General features: G+C 44.4%; 1 protein-coding gene across 1 annotated transcript in view; it reads right to left on the bottom strand.

Annotated features, from left to right (window-relative positions):
- The window catches only part of NEDD4 (NEDD4 E3 ubiquitin protein ligase), a 133,970-nt gene extending 123,153 nt beyond the window's left edge, over nucleotides 1–10,817 (bottom strand). The window contains exon 1 of the mRNA XM_032342640.1: nucleotides 10,650–10,817. Within this exon, the coding sequence (XP_032198531.1) occupies nucleotides 10,650–10,694 (45 nt within the window). The 5' untranslated portion in view covers nucleotides 10,695–10,817. The remainder of the gene's footprint in view (nucleotides 1–10,649) is intronic.
- Nucleotides 10,818–15,512: the final 4,695 nt, after the last annotated feature.

Raw genomic sequence — 15,512 nt, forward strand, 5'->3', positions numbered from 1 at the left:
CTCTGCCTTCAGCTCAGGTTGTGATTCCAGAGTCCTGGGATCCAGCCCCACCTCGGGCTCTCTGCTCAGCGGGGAGCCTGATCCCTCCACCCCCACCTACTGCCTACTTGTGATCTCTGTCAGGTAAATAAATAAAAAAATTAAATTGTAGTTTTTTTTAAAGACTTGTCCTTCCTTCTAAGTCCAAATACTATTTTTTCTACAAGCCTTCATAGCTGAAACGAATTTTCCCCTTTTGCTGTGAAAGGCCCCTTTTTATAGCACTTATCACACGTCCTCTCCTGTCTGAGGAGATAACGAGGTGTCTTTTCCCACTATTAAAATTGTGAGATTTTGAAGCTCAAGAAGTTTATCTTTTCATTATCTGGGTATTCTCTGTGGAACCCGGCAGAATAATTGGCACATAGCAGGGGCTGACAAATTCTTGATTAACCTCAAAGCTTTCTGAAGTAGCTGAAAGTAGAAATAAGGCACTTTATGGAAAACAGGGGAAAGTTTGCACAGTGAGCCCAGAACACTGGCCACCAGATCTACAGCGCCCAAACAGAAGACTGGAAGACTTCTCTCCGAGGAAACTGATGACGTGGCAGGGGGGTGGAGGGAGAGGAACCAAGTGTTATAAATATTTATATGTGGGAGTCCCACTGGAAATAACCCTATCTCCAAACAGTTCAGTCAACAGTACCTGCCCACTATACCGATGATGTACGTCAGCAAATGAGGGAGTAAGTTAGGAGAAAGGACTAAGTAAAGAGAAGAGATTAAGCAAACAGTGGCTCCAACGGAGAAAAGAGTTCAAGAGAATTCTCACAAGAACGGCATATGGAAGTCTGCAGGGGATGGCTACAAAGCAGGTGTAGAGTGGAAGCAGTTCAGATGGATGCGACAGAGCAAGAGGCTGTCCCCAACTAGAATGCAGAAAAGGGAATGGATAGCATCCATTATACATATATATATAGATAGAACATCTGCATGGAGTAGTTCTAAAGCTTCGTCAGACAGTTTGCAAATTTGTGACACGTATATAGAAAACTAAAGTGAACAAAAAAAGTGCACTAGTTATAAACATGACATAAGGGTTCTGATGTGACTACTGTACTCACACAATGCAATAATATAAACACCGCACATTTATGTTAAAAACTGCTAGAGTAGAAAGGAAGGATGTATTTCTTATCTTTCTCCTTTTTTTGGGGGGGGGGGCAACATGTTAGATCATTTATGGTGCCCATATTTTCAAAACTAAAAATCCGAACCTGTGGACTGCTAGCAGTTTTGTTCCTCTGCTGTGTAAACTGACTTGAGACATTTTATAAAAATGTCAGTGCTAGGGGCGCCTGGGTGGCTCAGTGGATTAAGCCGCTGCCTTTGGCTCGGGTTGTGATCTTGGTGTCCTGGGATCGAGCCCCACATCGGGTCCTCTGCTCAGCAGGGAGCCTGCTTCCCCCTCTGTCTCTGCCTGCCTCTCTGCCTACTTGTGATCTCTCTCTCTGTCAAAAAAAAAAAAAATATCAATGCTAGATGACATGTACCGGAAAATCCATGAAATGAGGACAGTCCCAGTAAAGGTGGCGTGTGTAAGTGCTATGGATTTGCTTACATGGTCAAAGCAGTGTTTGGCCGTAGTAACCATGATAAACTAGAATACCCAGAATCCTTAGATTTAGGACCAGCTGTGGTTCTCAAAGGGTATTCCCTGGACCAGTGGTAGGAGCACAAGGGAATTTATCAAAACACATGCTTTCAGGCCCCACGTCTACTGAATCAGACAGTCTGGTGGGGACAGTAGTCTGTGTTTTAACAAACTCTCCAGCTGATTCTGATGAACACTAAAGCTGAGACCCACACGTAGAGCATGAAGGTAAGACAGGGAAGGGCTATCATTAATGCAGCTCAGGGACTATTCCCCAACTAGAAAACTGTAACTTTAGTTATTCGATCCGAACCATGTAATTTCTGAAAAAGAACAGCTCCTCATCCCGTCACATTTTAACACTACTCTTACATGTGATAGCACCACGCACGCTTCTTTATACATGAAATGCCTCTGGAAAGATACACATCAAGCTTATTAACCTATGTTTGTGGGAAAGAAATTTTCATAAGATTTGTAGATGAATGTTCACAGTAGGTTATTCACAGTAGCCGAAAGCTGGAACAATGGGAGTGTCTGTCAAAAGGAGAATGGATAAAGATCTGGTATACTCATACAATGGAATACTACTCAGCAATAAAATGAATGAGTTGCTTTTACAAACAACCACATGGGTGACTGAAAAACATTACGTTAGACAAAAGGAGCCAGATACAAAAGAATACGTACTATATGATTCCATTTCTATGGAGTTCCAGGACAGGCCAAAGGATAAGCATGGTGATAAAAGGTTGCCTCTGGAGAGTGAAGTGGGAAGCTGACTGGAAGAGGGCCCAAGGGGACATTCTGGAGTGATGGAATTTTTTTTTTTAATATTTCATTTATTTAAAGAGAGTAAGCAGGGAGCCCAATGTGGGTCTCCATCCCAGGACCCCGGGATCATGACCTGAGCCAAAGGCAGACACTTAATTGACTGAGCCTCCTAGGTGCCCCAGGAGTGATGAAAATACTCTCTATCTTAATTGGGCTGTGTGTCACATGCACACTGTACGTCAAAGTGTATGTTTAAAAATCTGCATTTCGCTGTTTGTAAGTTTTACTCCACTCCCCTTCTGAAGCCCTGCCCAAGAAAAGAAGAAAAACAAAATAGAGATATTATCAGACAAAAACAAAAACCAAGGAAGTTTATCACCAGCAAACACTAAAAAAACTTCTACAGGATGTACTTCAGGCAGAAAATCGTGATCCTAGATGGAAAGCCAGAGATGTGACAACACATGAATAACAAATAGAGAAAAAGTTAAATACCTGAGGAGCAAAGAGTAACTCTAAAAAAATGTTAGTGGTGGTGATGATGATGATGATGATGATGATGATGATGATGTGTGTGTGTGTGTGTGTGTGTGTGCGGTGTCCACACACATGTTTGGCAAGTTTCCCTCATCTGCCTGCCCAGGCTCTGATCTTCCCTTCTCTCCACACTCATCTGACACCACCACCCTAGTCTTCTTCTTCCTCTCCATCTTACCTTCTGCACACGCAGTGAGTTCTGCCTACCTGGAAGGCTCCTTTGCCCCAGTCTTTGCCTCACTAACCCCTATTCATCCTTATGTTCATCTTAAAGGTGACTTCCTCAGCCTTTCCTTATTACTCTCTCCCCTCCTTCATACCATGGAAGATGAATTCATCATTCCTGTTGTATACTTTTATCTCACCTGCCTTTTCCTTCATACCTATAAAATGTTTGTGTGATTCCGTATTTACTGTCCTTTTCTTCCTGTAGGTGATAAATTCAGTGAGGTCTGTCATTCATCACTATCACCTCATGGCCTGATCCAAATGCCTCACCCATAGTAAATATTCAACAAATACTTAAGCAAATACAGAATTCAAGTACTTCAAAGGTCCAGCTAAAATCTTCTAACAAAAAAAGACAGAAGAAGTGGAAGAACATAAGAATGATTACAAGTTAATTTTGCACATGTTACATTTGTTGCCTTCAACAGAAGAGAGTCTCTTCTGTTAAATTCTTCTATTTGGACAACTATTTGCAGAAGGACAGTGGAAAGACCAAGTCTTTGGTATTGAAGAAATCTGAGATTCAAGTGCAGATCACTAGCTACCTAATAGGACCAAGTCCTTAGGCAAATCACAATCTCACATTCCTTATCTGTAAAATGGAGATAACACTATCTACTTCTGCAAAACTGTTTGGATGATTACAACTAAAATATAAGAACATGTGACCTGGTGCTTGGAATACAGCAGGCATTTAATTAGAGGCAGCCCTGAATATATTTAGACTGATGCTTTTACCTTAGAGGAGGATATTTTCATGAAAGCATCTTTATGCAAAAACAAAACCAAAGAAGTTTATTACCAGCAAACACTAAAAAAACTTCTGCAGGATGTACTTCAGGCAGAAAATGTGATTTGACATGAAAATATGACGTGATGGTTCACATTCATTGCCAGTGCACATCTCATATGGGAGGAAGCCAAACTTTTGGGTCAGGCCACAGGGCTATGATGTTGCATTACAGACATATTAATTCCTCAAGACTTCAGAAAAGTCTTATCAAAGCCTTTTCTCATTTGTTTGTGTGGTCTTTCTCCCTCTCAAAACTTTGATAGGATTAGCAACCGGAGCCAGACTAACAAGTGAAAGGTCAGTAACACCTTCGGCCACATAATTCAGTAGACGGTGGGTTTAGCCATTCAGATCAGCAATCTTAAATTTTTTCAGTGCTACAGAATTTTTGTAATACCAGACACAGCTAGGGAAGGGGGGAATCAGCTGATGTAAGGAGCAGGCTCCGGCAGATGTCAAATACCTAGGCTGAATCACAGAGAGTGACAAAGCCAGAATTCCATCCTAGTCAGATTTTATTTTCTATACCCCTGTTTACCCTAAGTGATTTATTTATGGTGCCTTCCAGCTCCAAGATCCTATTCCTATATGATAGATGAATTACTAATAGTTAACTGTAAAAAGATACATACATATAGTCCCCTCTAATCTCGGCCTGGTGCAGAGGAATCAACGTCGGGCCCAGCTTAGGCAGGGCTTGGGTGGAGGAGGCAGTCTGATGGAGGTTCACGGTCAGCAGGCTCATCAGCCTGGGGCAGGAGAGGAAAAGGGCGGTGCCATGCAGAGACCCAGCAGTCGGTGCCCACTGGCACGGGGCCCCGGCGACTCTGGGCCCCAGCAGTACTCCTACTAAAGTGGAAAGTGGTAGACAGGGGAGATGCCTGCGTGCTTGGGAAATCAGGGATATCAAAAACATAAGTAAAGAGACCGGGCAAATAAGTAAAAATAATGAGAATAATAAAAAGTCGGAATTTTTACTCGTAGAGAAGGTACTTATGGCTGTAAAGAACCCTGAGGCATTAGATTTGAATTCGAAAACTAATACGAATTCATGATTTTTAAATACACGTATACAGATGGACATAGAAAGTGATATACGTTTATGTGTGTACACACACACACACACTTTTCTTTACTGCTGAGATGGCTAAAGAGCAATGACATTCAACAGGAATGTGCACTCTGAAGACCCCAATCACTGAAGACCCCAATCTTGGCTTCTGAAAGGCCTTATCTCTTAAATGGCACCAGTGTTCCTAGGAGGAATGGCAGACAGCAGGGGGGGCAGGTAAAATACAAGAGGAGTCTGGAGTGTCTGCTGCTAGAAAGTCAGGGAGGGTTCAAAGGATGGGGACTTGTCACAATAAACTAGGAACCCCCTTGAAAGGGCTTCCGCTGACCAAACGGTGATCATTTGAGCAACAAAATAGTTAATGATAGTAAATAATTACAACCCATTGAATAAGGTGGAATTTTACCTATTCGTGCTCATATAAATAAAGGAGAAAGGGAAAGCTCTTCTTACACAGAATGCCAACCAATAAAGATGGAAATTAAAAAAAAAATTAGTGGTGTTTGATTCAAGTGTAAGTCATCAATGAATGCTAAAAGAGCTGGATGGAAATTACAAAAAAGAAACCTGGTGGGCACCAAAATAATCAAGTGAGCAAGGTTATTGTTGATGGTGACGGACAAATTAATATTGTGCACCCCTCATGGGAGGCACAGCATCGTCTCTGCGATTCCTGCCAAAAAAGCATGGCTGTGCCATGGCCCTGGGAAAGCAGTAAACAGACCCAGGCCGGGGAACCTCCTACAGGTCGTACGGCCTGTACTCTGTAACGGTCAAGGAACTATACAGATGAGAAGAGACCGCAAAGCCATGGCACGTATCCACAACCTATGCTCCTACCTGGGCTCTTGGACCAGAAAGGAAAAAGAGAAATTATGAGAACACCTGGCAAAGACTGATGGGCTCTGCACTTTGGAGGGTAGTGTCATATCAGCGCTGATTTTCTGCCTTAGAGGAATGGACAGCTGTTATGTAGGAAAATGTTCTTGTTGGGGCACCTGAGTGGCTCAGTCAGTTAAGCAACTGCCTCCGGCTTGGGTCATGATCCCAGGGTCCTGGGATCCAGCCCCATATCAGGCTCCCTCCCTCTGCCATTCCCCCTGCCACTCCTCCTGCTCATGCTCTCTTACTTTCACACTCTCTCTTAAATAAATAAAATCTTTTAAAAAGTTTGCTTGTTAAAAAACTAAAAAGTGTTCTTGTTTTAGGAAAATACACACCAAAGTATTAAGAGGAGACAGGGCACTGGGTCTGCAGTTTGCCCTCAAATGGTTTAGAAGAAGAGGGGCATTAGGGGGCACCTAGGTGGCTCAGTAGGTTAAGCACCAGACTCTTGATTTTGGCTCAGGTCTTGATCTCAGGGTCATGAGATCGAGCCCCGTGTTGGGCTCAGCACTCAGCACACAGTGCCCCTGAGATTCTCTCTCTCTCTCCCTCTGCCTCTGCCCTTCCCTCTGCTCGTGTGCACATGCTCTCTCTCACTCTCTCTCTCTCTGAAATAAATACATAAATCTTCAAAAAAAAAGGAAAAGAAAAAGATTAATGAAAATGGCAAAAAGTGTTATGGAGCAGTTGTGGAATGTCAACAGCTGGAGAACCAGCACGAGGAGGATCTGGACTTCTTTGTGCTGTACTTTCAACTCTTCTGCTGGTTTAAAATAACTAAAATATAAACTGCTACAAAATAAAATCTCTTTATCCACTTCTTTGGTCCCATGGAAACCCATGAGAAATAGGATGATGCTGGGATTAAGGAGCTGCAAAAAAGGAGCAATGGCAAAATGAACACAAGAAAGTGTGGGAGAGGTGCTAACGCAGCTGGCTTCCACGGTGCTTCTCCTTTGTGTGCCGTTGAGTAGAGGTTTGGGAACTCGGTGTGATGCCAGGACAGGCCAGGTCTGCTTCTGCGTAGCACTGGGGTTCTAGAAGCATCAGCAGATGCCGTTCTTAGTTACCCTGCTGCTTATGCACTGTTGTCGCTGTCCCCACCAAAGTCACCCCTTCCTCTACATGTGCAAACTAGTCTTCCAAACTGGCAGCAGACACTCTCAGCTCGTTCCCTTTCCTTCCCTCAGGTTTCAGGTGCAGGAAATGGACATCAGTCTAGATGTTTTAAGAATAAAGAAGTCAATCCGGGGAATTGGCTGTTTACAAAGTCGTTGGGAAGAGCTGGAGGGGCAGGCTGCAAGGCTGGGCCTCCGGAGGCCCTGGAAACAGCTCGAACTGGCCCACCCAGGACAGTGTCACTTCTGCTCCCCCACCCCCTGTCAGGAAGACAGGGACTCAGAAGCCACCCCCAGATCTGCTGGCTTTACAAATGTACCCAACTAGTCATCAGGAAGCTGCCACCACCACAGATTCCGAAACTTCCTACCAATCTTCTCAAAACAGGTTACCAGATATTGAAACACTTTTGCTGGAAAAGTCAACGTCTACATGACTGTGCTTGTCAGAAGAACAAGCCAAAGAAACAAGAACTTAGGCTCCACTTCATTTCTACTTTCCAAATCTCAAGGAAGTGGGCCGTACAGGGAAACTTATTTCAAAACCCATTTCCAGAATGCTAAGTGCCAGAAAGTATGAGAAACGTGCTGTTTGGCTTTCCAACCTCTGTCTAATAGGGAAGTCCACTGAAAAGAGGCTGGAAGGGATGCCGAATTCCACTGTCCAGAGCTTCCACATGCCTCCTCACCAAAGGTTAGTGGGAATTAGTCTCTATTGTTAATCCCAAGAGACTGTCAGAGCAAATCTGGTATAATTTATATTCACTACTTCCTTAGTTTGTTATTCTTTAATGACAACATTTTGCACATGAAGCCAGAAACTTCTCTCACTAAAAGACATTTATATGTGGAATAAGAACTAAAACTCACTGAAAAGTGACAGAGAGGAATTATGACCTAAACTTTGGCCTACTTCATTGAGCCACTAATATGCTCATACAGTGTGACCCAGTGGATAAAAATATTGGTTAAATCACAATGCTCTAAGTATCTTATATCCTATGTCTGTTCATTTTTCTTCTCATTTCAGTTTCAAATTTAAAATAAGAATCATCACTTTCTGCTGTAACAGAAAAGCTACCTTATTTTTAATCAACAGCAGAGGGCTGCCTATCCCCAAGTAGTCTGTGAGTTCTAGGAAACAACAGTCTTTCTTAAAAAAAAAAAAAAAAAAAAAAAAAACTGAGGGGGGAGGCCCTTCTGAGCCCTCTTTTACTTTGTGATGGACCAGAAAATAAATGTCAAGTAAGAGTGATGAGATGACAATCTCTACCAGAAAACAAGTGATTTTTATCATTCCCACCAGGCTGTGAGCTCTTCAAAAAACAGGCAGGGACTGTTTTTTCTCTTTCTATCCCTGGTGGACAGCACACTGCATGACCCAGAACAGACAGTTAATAATGTCTGTTGAAAGAATCACGCAGGGGAAGAAGCGGAAGACAACACTCCATCATCATGTCTCTTCTCTTCCGTCCGATCCAACTCTCTTCATTAATGTGGACAAAGCAGACAGAGAGAGCTGCAAGAACTCTGAGTCATGGCACTGACAACTGGACCCCCAACATGCAAACAGAGCGGGCCCCAGGCCATGCAACTTCCTAGAAGTACAAATCCCTCAGGATGCAAGCTCAGGAACACCTCATTTCAACGGGTGGAGCTTCTGGCCTTTAGCCCCAGTTGCTTACTGACCAAGCCACTAACTGCCATAATTCACATTATTTCATCTGAGAAGAAGCATGATGTGAGAAGCAGATCACGGAAAACAGAACCTGAACCAAGAGAGGAGAGTGAACCATGCCTTCGGCAATATTCTATGATCGGCTGGCTTTGCTGGAAGGGAATGCAATGAGAAATCTGGAAATCAGGATCTACCACTGAGTAATAACAAAAAGGAAAGAAAGTCCAAGGCCAGCCTGATTGGGTTGAATGTCAGTTTGAGGGTATCTGCACTGAACAGCTTATGGTTGCAAAGCAGGGAGGTCTGACAGATGAGAAAGCTATCACAGGTTCAACACCACATTATTTTCCTCTGATCTCTTCTGCTGAACAATAATGGACTTTAGCAGGAATATCATCTCTGGCGATAGCATACTGACTGTTGTTTCTGGGGGTCTACCAAGCTGCCACCATTTTTCCACCACTTTGCTTCTCTTTTGGTAGCAATAATTAAGAAATTAAATTCTCATCTATCACATGATTAGTCTCAAAACACTCTGAGATAACTTGCCTGCATAAATAAGTTGCCCACTATTTAGATACAAAAAACTCTGAGATAAATGTAAAAGACATTTTGTAAAAGACATCTGAAGATACCAAGTTACTAAGAGAAGGAAATATTCCAACACTGTCAGAAGATAAATTTACAGTGATATATTACAGTTAAGGTCTAATCTTGATAATAAGTATGTGTGACAGCTTAGCCAGTCAACAAAAATGCTTAAATTTGATTTTTCCCCCCGAACTGAACTAATCACTGTTAGACTGGATACCTTTTCTTCTCCCACCCATTCCCATTTTTGAGACAATCATCAGGAGTTTAGAGAAGCCACATCTCATACTAAAACGGAATAATTTTATTTCCAAATGGCCTCAGTTTTACTAACCGTGAGGCATCACCAGCCTAAGTTATTTCGCTGCGAAAGGACAGCTTTGCCTTCTCAAATCATGGAACTTAATTTTTAAAGCGAACAGCTATGGGAAGTTCGTCCAAGTATTTGTACCTGTTCGGCTTTTTTTTTTTTTTCTTTAAGATTTTGTTTATTTATTTGATAGAGAGAGATCACAAGTAGGCCAAGAGGCAGGCAGAGAGAGATGGGGAAGCATGCTCCCCGCTGAGCGGAGAGCCCCATGCGGGGCTCGATCCCAGGACCATGGGACCCTGGGACCATGACCCGAGCCGAAGGCAGAGGCTCAACCCACTGAGCCACCCAGGTGCCCCTCGGCTTTATTTTTTAAATATCACTTAAGACCAGTGAAACGTACCCTGAACTTGCCACACTGGACACTTGTTGCTAAACGCGAAGAGGAAAATCTGTCTGCCTGCTTTCCCATCGCATTCTCCAGTCAGGGGAGTTAAAAACAATTTCAGACGCAAAAAGAAAATCCCAACTGCTTATGACACTTGAAAGTCCGTGAAGTCCAGCGGGCCTGTGTCAGCGCAGGCTCATCCGCAGCCGGGACGGGATGCTGAACTCCGGGGAAATCCACCCCCCGCCCGCCCCAGCACGCACCCTCGGCAGGGGGCGGCAGGAAGAGGCCGGCGGGGCGCCGCGCGTCCCCCCGCGCACCCACGCCTCTCGCAGCCTAGCGCCCCTCCTCGGCACTTCCTGAAGGAAACTGCAAGGAAGGCGGCGGCTTGGGGAGGACAGGGGTATGGAGTCCCCAGCCCGGCGAAGAAAATGCCGCTCGCTAAAGCAAGCCCCCACCCCACGCACCCACACACCCGCGCGCCGGGCCGCCCCAGGTCCCTACGGCGCCTTGCGCGCTCCCAGAGCTCGCGCGGCGGGAACAGGGGCTGACAGCCGACTCTCGGGCCGCCTCCTCCTCCTCCGGTCCGGCTGATGAGCGGCGAGAAGGGAAGCCCACCCCGCAGCCCCTCGGCCCCCGCACCTCGTCCTCCGGGAGCCCGAACACCTCCACCGCGCAAGTTGCCATTTCCGAACGGTTCCAGCAAACCGGACGCGCCCGCCCCCGCCCAGGAGTGGGAACAGTAGTGTAGAGGAGGAGGAGGAGGGGGTGGAGGAGGAGAAGAGGGAGGAGGCGGGAGGGAGGAGGTGGAGGAAGAGGAGGCGGCGCTCCCCCAGCGGCCGCAGCGCCTCCCCCTGCCCGTGCGCGCTAGCGGCGCTAGGAAGCGCGGCGGGAAAGGGCCGACGGCGCGCGTGCTGGGGCGCAGGGCTGGGGGCGCGCGCGGCGGGGAGAGCGTGCGTGGGGGGCTCGTGTAGGAGGCAGGCTTGTGGCGGGGCTGTGCGCGTGGGGAGTGCGCGTGGCGGGGGCGCGCGTGGCGGGGGCGCGCCGTCCGCTTCCGCGCGGGGAAGCTGACGAACGTGCCCGCCTGCGAGAGTCGGGCAGCCCCGGGCGTCGAGTCGAGCGGGCCGTGTAGGCCAGGGAACGTCAGCCCTTCCCCTGGGAAACAACGCTGCGGTTTTCCCCAGCAACAAGTCTCACTCAGATCCGCTCCGGAGCTCGGCCTCTTCCTAGCCGCCTGGGATCGGAGCGCTTAATCCCAGCTTCACCACAACCTAAAGATCAGAGCCCTTTCTTGAGGGTTGGGGCTGCTGATTCCAGTAGAGCCGGACCCTGGGACTTCGTGGGGGGAAAGCCCGGTCTGAGCGAGGCCACAAATGGGGAGGCCTGAAGGGATCTCATCGTTCTTGGATTCGGGATCTGAAATGCTCTCCTTGTGATTTCTAAACTCTGTGCCAATTCACAAGCCATTTCCTGTCCTATGGTCTATCTTCAAAGCCTACCCATAACAGCCTCTAGGCCAAAAAAGGTAGCGAAGAAAAGGGGAAAAAAAATGCAACGAACTAGGACCTCCGGTGCTATGGAATATTGTGCTTATTTTATAGTCATGTCTGACAGATTTTATAGTTCCCTAATCACAAGAAGACTCTGGTGCTGGGTAACTGATCTAACAAGGGTAACATTATGAAAGATACTTTAATGTTGGTTATCTCTAAGGCGTACAAAAAAAAATGGCTTGTTTGAAAGTTCTCCTGTAATCCTTTCTCACTCTTAATATCTGCTGGCCGCCTCTCCGTTAACACTAGATTTTTGAGATCTTTAAAGTTCATTTTTTTCTTCCTTCCAATCTAACCCCCCGTAGACCTCATCCATTGCCATTGGCATGGTTTCAGACACAATCCTTGCAGACACCTCAGACTAAGAGCTCAATAATGCAAAATATGTTACTATTTAATTTTCTGCAACTGAACTTAGTTCCTACATTGAACTTCCTGTCTGCTCAAGTGGGTAGAAAACTTAGTCCTAATCAGTTCCCCGTTCTTCCTTGACCCTTGTTTTGCTGTAGATTCTACATTCTAGCAGGCAGTTGTAGTGCTACCTCATTTCAGGGATGGAAGGCATGGCACAGCCCTCATCTCTCTAAGCTGGAATTAGTAGAAACATTTTTCTTCCCACTGGTCTCTAATTGTAGACATCTGTATCCATTAGAATGACACTTGGCTGTTGGTAATAGTAACCCAAACTAACAGAACTTAAGGATAGATATTATTTTTTTTTGTAATATAAAGAGTCCAGAAGTAGGTAGACCAGAGTAAATAAAGCTACTTTGCTCCACAAAAGCATCAGAAATTCAGGCACTGTAAATCGGGGTGCTTTGCCACTTATAGGTGTGGTCCTTATGCTCTTAGTCCAGAGAGTGCCTCAGGTTCCAACTATTACATCCCTGCTCCAGGCAACAAGACAGATGAAGGAATCCAGAAGGGAGTTCAGGTCTCCTGCTTGTCTTATAAGAAAGGCTTACAGTCTTCTACTTAAAGTCATAGAACAGAACTGTCACACAGCTGTATCTAAATACGGGGTAGGCTGGCAAATACAGACTTTTCTGGGGAGCTTTGTTGGCATTCTGTTACTAGGGAGGAAAGGGACAGACTGAGGGAGGGATGACTAGCAGGGTCTGTCCTAGCACCCTTGCTCTCTGGCATTCAGGGAGAAATCAGCAATTCCAATCTGTTTCTGGTCTTCAGGCCACATAATTTTAGACTCAAAGCTGAAAAACCCGATCAGGGCCTCTGAACTCTGACCTCTTTCATCTGCTGCTGGCCCTCTGCATCGTTCTGGGCTGTTGAGACCTGGTGCTTTGGGTACTCAAGCTTTGCATCCTTCTAACATTAGTGCTGCTATTCTCTGGTAAGCAGTGGGGATGGTGGGCACGTCTTTAAAGCCTAAGACTTTACCCAGGATACAGGTCATCTCTGCTCTTGGATTCTACAAATCTGGGGATTTGTCATTCTCCAATCTTGAGAGAAACACCCAAGTTCTAGAAAGGTGTTCTTGGAGACAGTCACAGTGTCCAGTGTTATCTAATAATACTTTCTGTTATGAAGGAGATCATCTAATCTGCATTACCAATATGGTAGCCATTAGCTTATTTAGTTTTTGAGCACTTAAAATGTGGTTAATACAAATTAGGAATAATTTCGTAGTCAACTTAAATTTAAATATTTACTTGAGGTTAGTGACTGCCATATTACACAGCACAGGAAATGTGTCCAAAATGTGTCCAAACATGTCCCAAATTGTAGACTTTTTTTTAAATTAAATTTTGAGCACATATAGAAGATTTAAAAACTGCATAAGGTATGAAGAATAAAATGAGCACTAATGTACTCATCACCCACTCTAAGAATAGGAATATTACCAACAACTTTTTTGCATCTTTTGTGCCCTTTCCTGCTCCCACCAAGAGGTAACTACTATATTGAATTCTGTGTTAACTGTTTTCTTGTGTATTTTAAATGGTTTCACCAGATGGATGTGTGTTCCTAAATAATACATTGTTCATTTTTGTGTCTTTGATCTTTCTGTAAATGAAACCATAAAGTGACTTGCATTTTCCTACCATTTTATTTGTGAGATTAATTCATGCTGAATAGTTGTAGTAAATTTATTTTCACTTCTGTGTTATATGACATTGAATGGCTCTACCACAATTAATCATTCTTCTGTTGTTGGACATTGGGGGAACAGGGTTTTTTGGTTGTGTTTTTAATTTGTAAACTCCTCTTATATGATTTAGCTGTTTCAGATGTAGCATGTTGTTTGGATAAATGACAGTTGTGTCTCTGAAATTTAATTTTGATTTGAATTTTTTATCAGTTGGGGGACATAGAGCTCAGTTGGAGTCATGAGTTCAAGCCCCACATGGGACATAGAGATTACTTTTAAAAAAGTCTGTATCAGGGTGCCTGGGTGGCTCAGTGGGTTAAGCCGCTGCCTTTGGCTCAGGTCATGATCTCAGGGTCTTGGGATCGAGCCCCGCATCGGGCTCTCTGCTCAGCGGGGAGCCTGCTTCCCTCTCTCTATCTCTCTCTCTCTCTGCCTGCCTCTCCATCTGCTTGTGATATCTCTCTGTCAAATAAATAAATAAAATCTTTAAAAAAAAAAAGTCTGTATCAGCTGAGATAAATGAAGCATCAGATTACGAAGCTTCTCCCAAAGGTTTATTATACTCAAGGACAAAATGATCAATTTGTGTTTATGGTGTTAAAAGACTGACCCCATTACACGTAAATTCTAAACGTTTTCTCTCACTGAAACCCAGATACAGCACAGCGCTTCTTGTTTTAACTTTCTCTTTCATGCCATTTTAAGAAGTTTGAACTTTATGCTTCAGCAATGAGAGGCAGCACTCCCTTTTTTCTGACAATTTTTTCTATTGTTTCATTTTGTTTTGCTGTTACACATAATGCTGCTACAGAGTCTTGTTTATAAAGTCTTTTTATGAAACATCTAGTTATGCAAGAACATAATGAAGTAATGATGGGGACACATCAGCCAGCTAAAGGAGGGTGCTACTGCCAAAAATGGACTAATTTGAGCACCAAAATAAATTATGACAGCAACAGATTATAATCCAATGACTAAATCTGATACTGTAAATCCATTATGATGTAAATTATACTAAATGAGTAAATTCAGAGTTTGACAAGTGACATTTTTACAGAGTTTGATGTATCTTTCCACAAAATACTTGTTATTTACAAAGGAGATAAGGCTGAACAACACCACCATAATCAAGTATTCAAAGTAACTGTCAGGGAGTCTGGGTGGCTCAGTGGGTTAAGTAGGTTAAGCCTCTGCCCTCAGCTCAGGTCATGATCTCAGGGTCCTCAGATCGAGTCCCACATTGGGCTCTCTGCTCAGTGGGGAGCCTGCTTCCCCCTCTCTCTCTGCCTGCCTCTCTGCCTACTTGTGATCTCTGTCAAATAAATAAATAAAAATCTTTTTAAAAAGTAACTGTCAGTAATGGAGCAAATTAAAATCATGGATCTGCTAGGATGAGTTGACCTCAGTGCTCTACCTGCCAAACTAGAATCTCATCATGATAAAACACCAGACAAATCTAAATTAAGGGACGTACAACAAAATAACGGACCTGTAATTTTCAAAAGTGCAAAGACATAGACGTCAAAGAAGTCTGAGGAACTATTGCAGACAGAGATTAAAGAGACTGTATTAGGGTTCTCTAGAGAAACAGAACCAATAGGGGGTGTGTGTGTGTGTGTGTGTGTACACTTACGACACACACACACACACACACACACACACACACACACAAAAGAAATTCACCATAAGACATTGGCTCATGCAGTTATGAAGGTGTGCAAGACCAAAACTTGCAGTGTGGCCCAGCAGCAGGAGAGGTGATGATGTGGATAACGTCCAAAGGCCCTGTGCTGGAGAATCTCTGCTTGCTTAGGAGAGAACAGTCTTTATTCTATTCAGGTC

The sequence above is a fragment of the Mustela erminea genome, chromosome 5 (assembly GCF_009829155.1).
Source record: "Mustela erminea isolate mMusErm1 chromosome 5, mMusErm1.Pri, whole genome shotgun sequence".
NCBI lineage: Eukaryota > Metazoa > Chordata > Mammalia > Carnivora > Mustelidae > Mustela > Mustela erminea.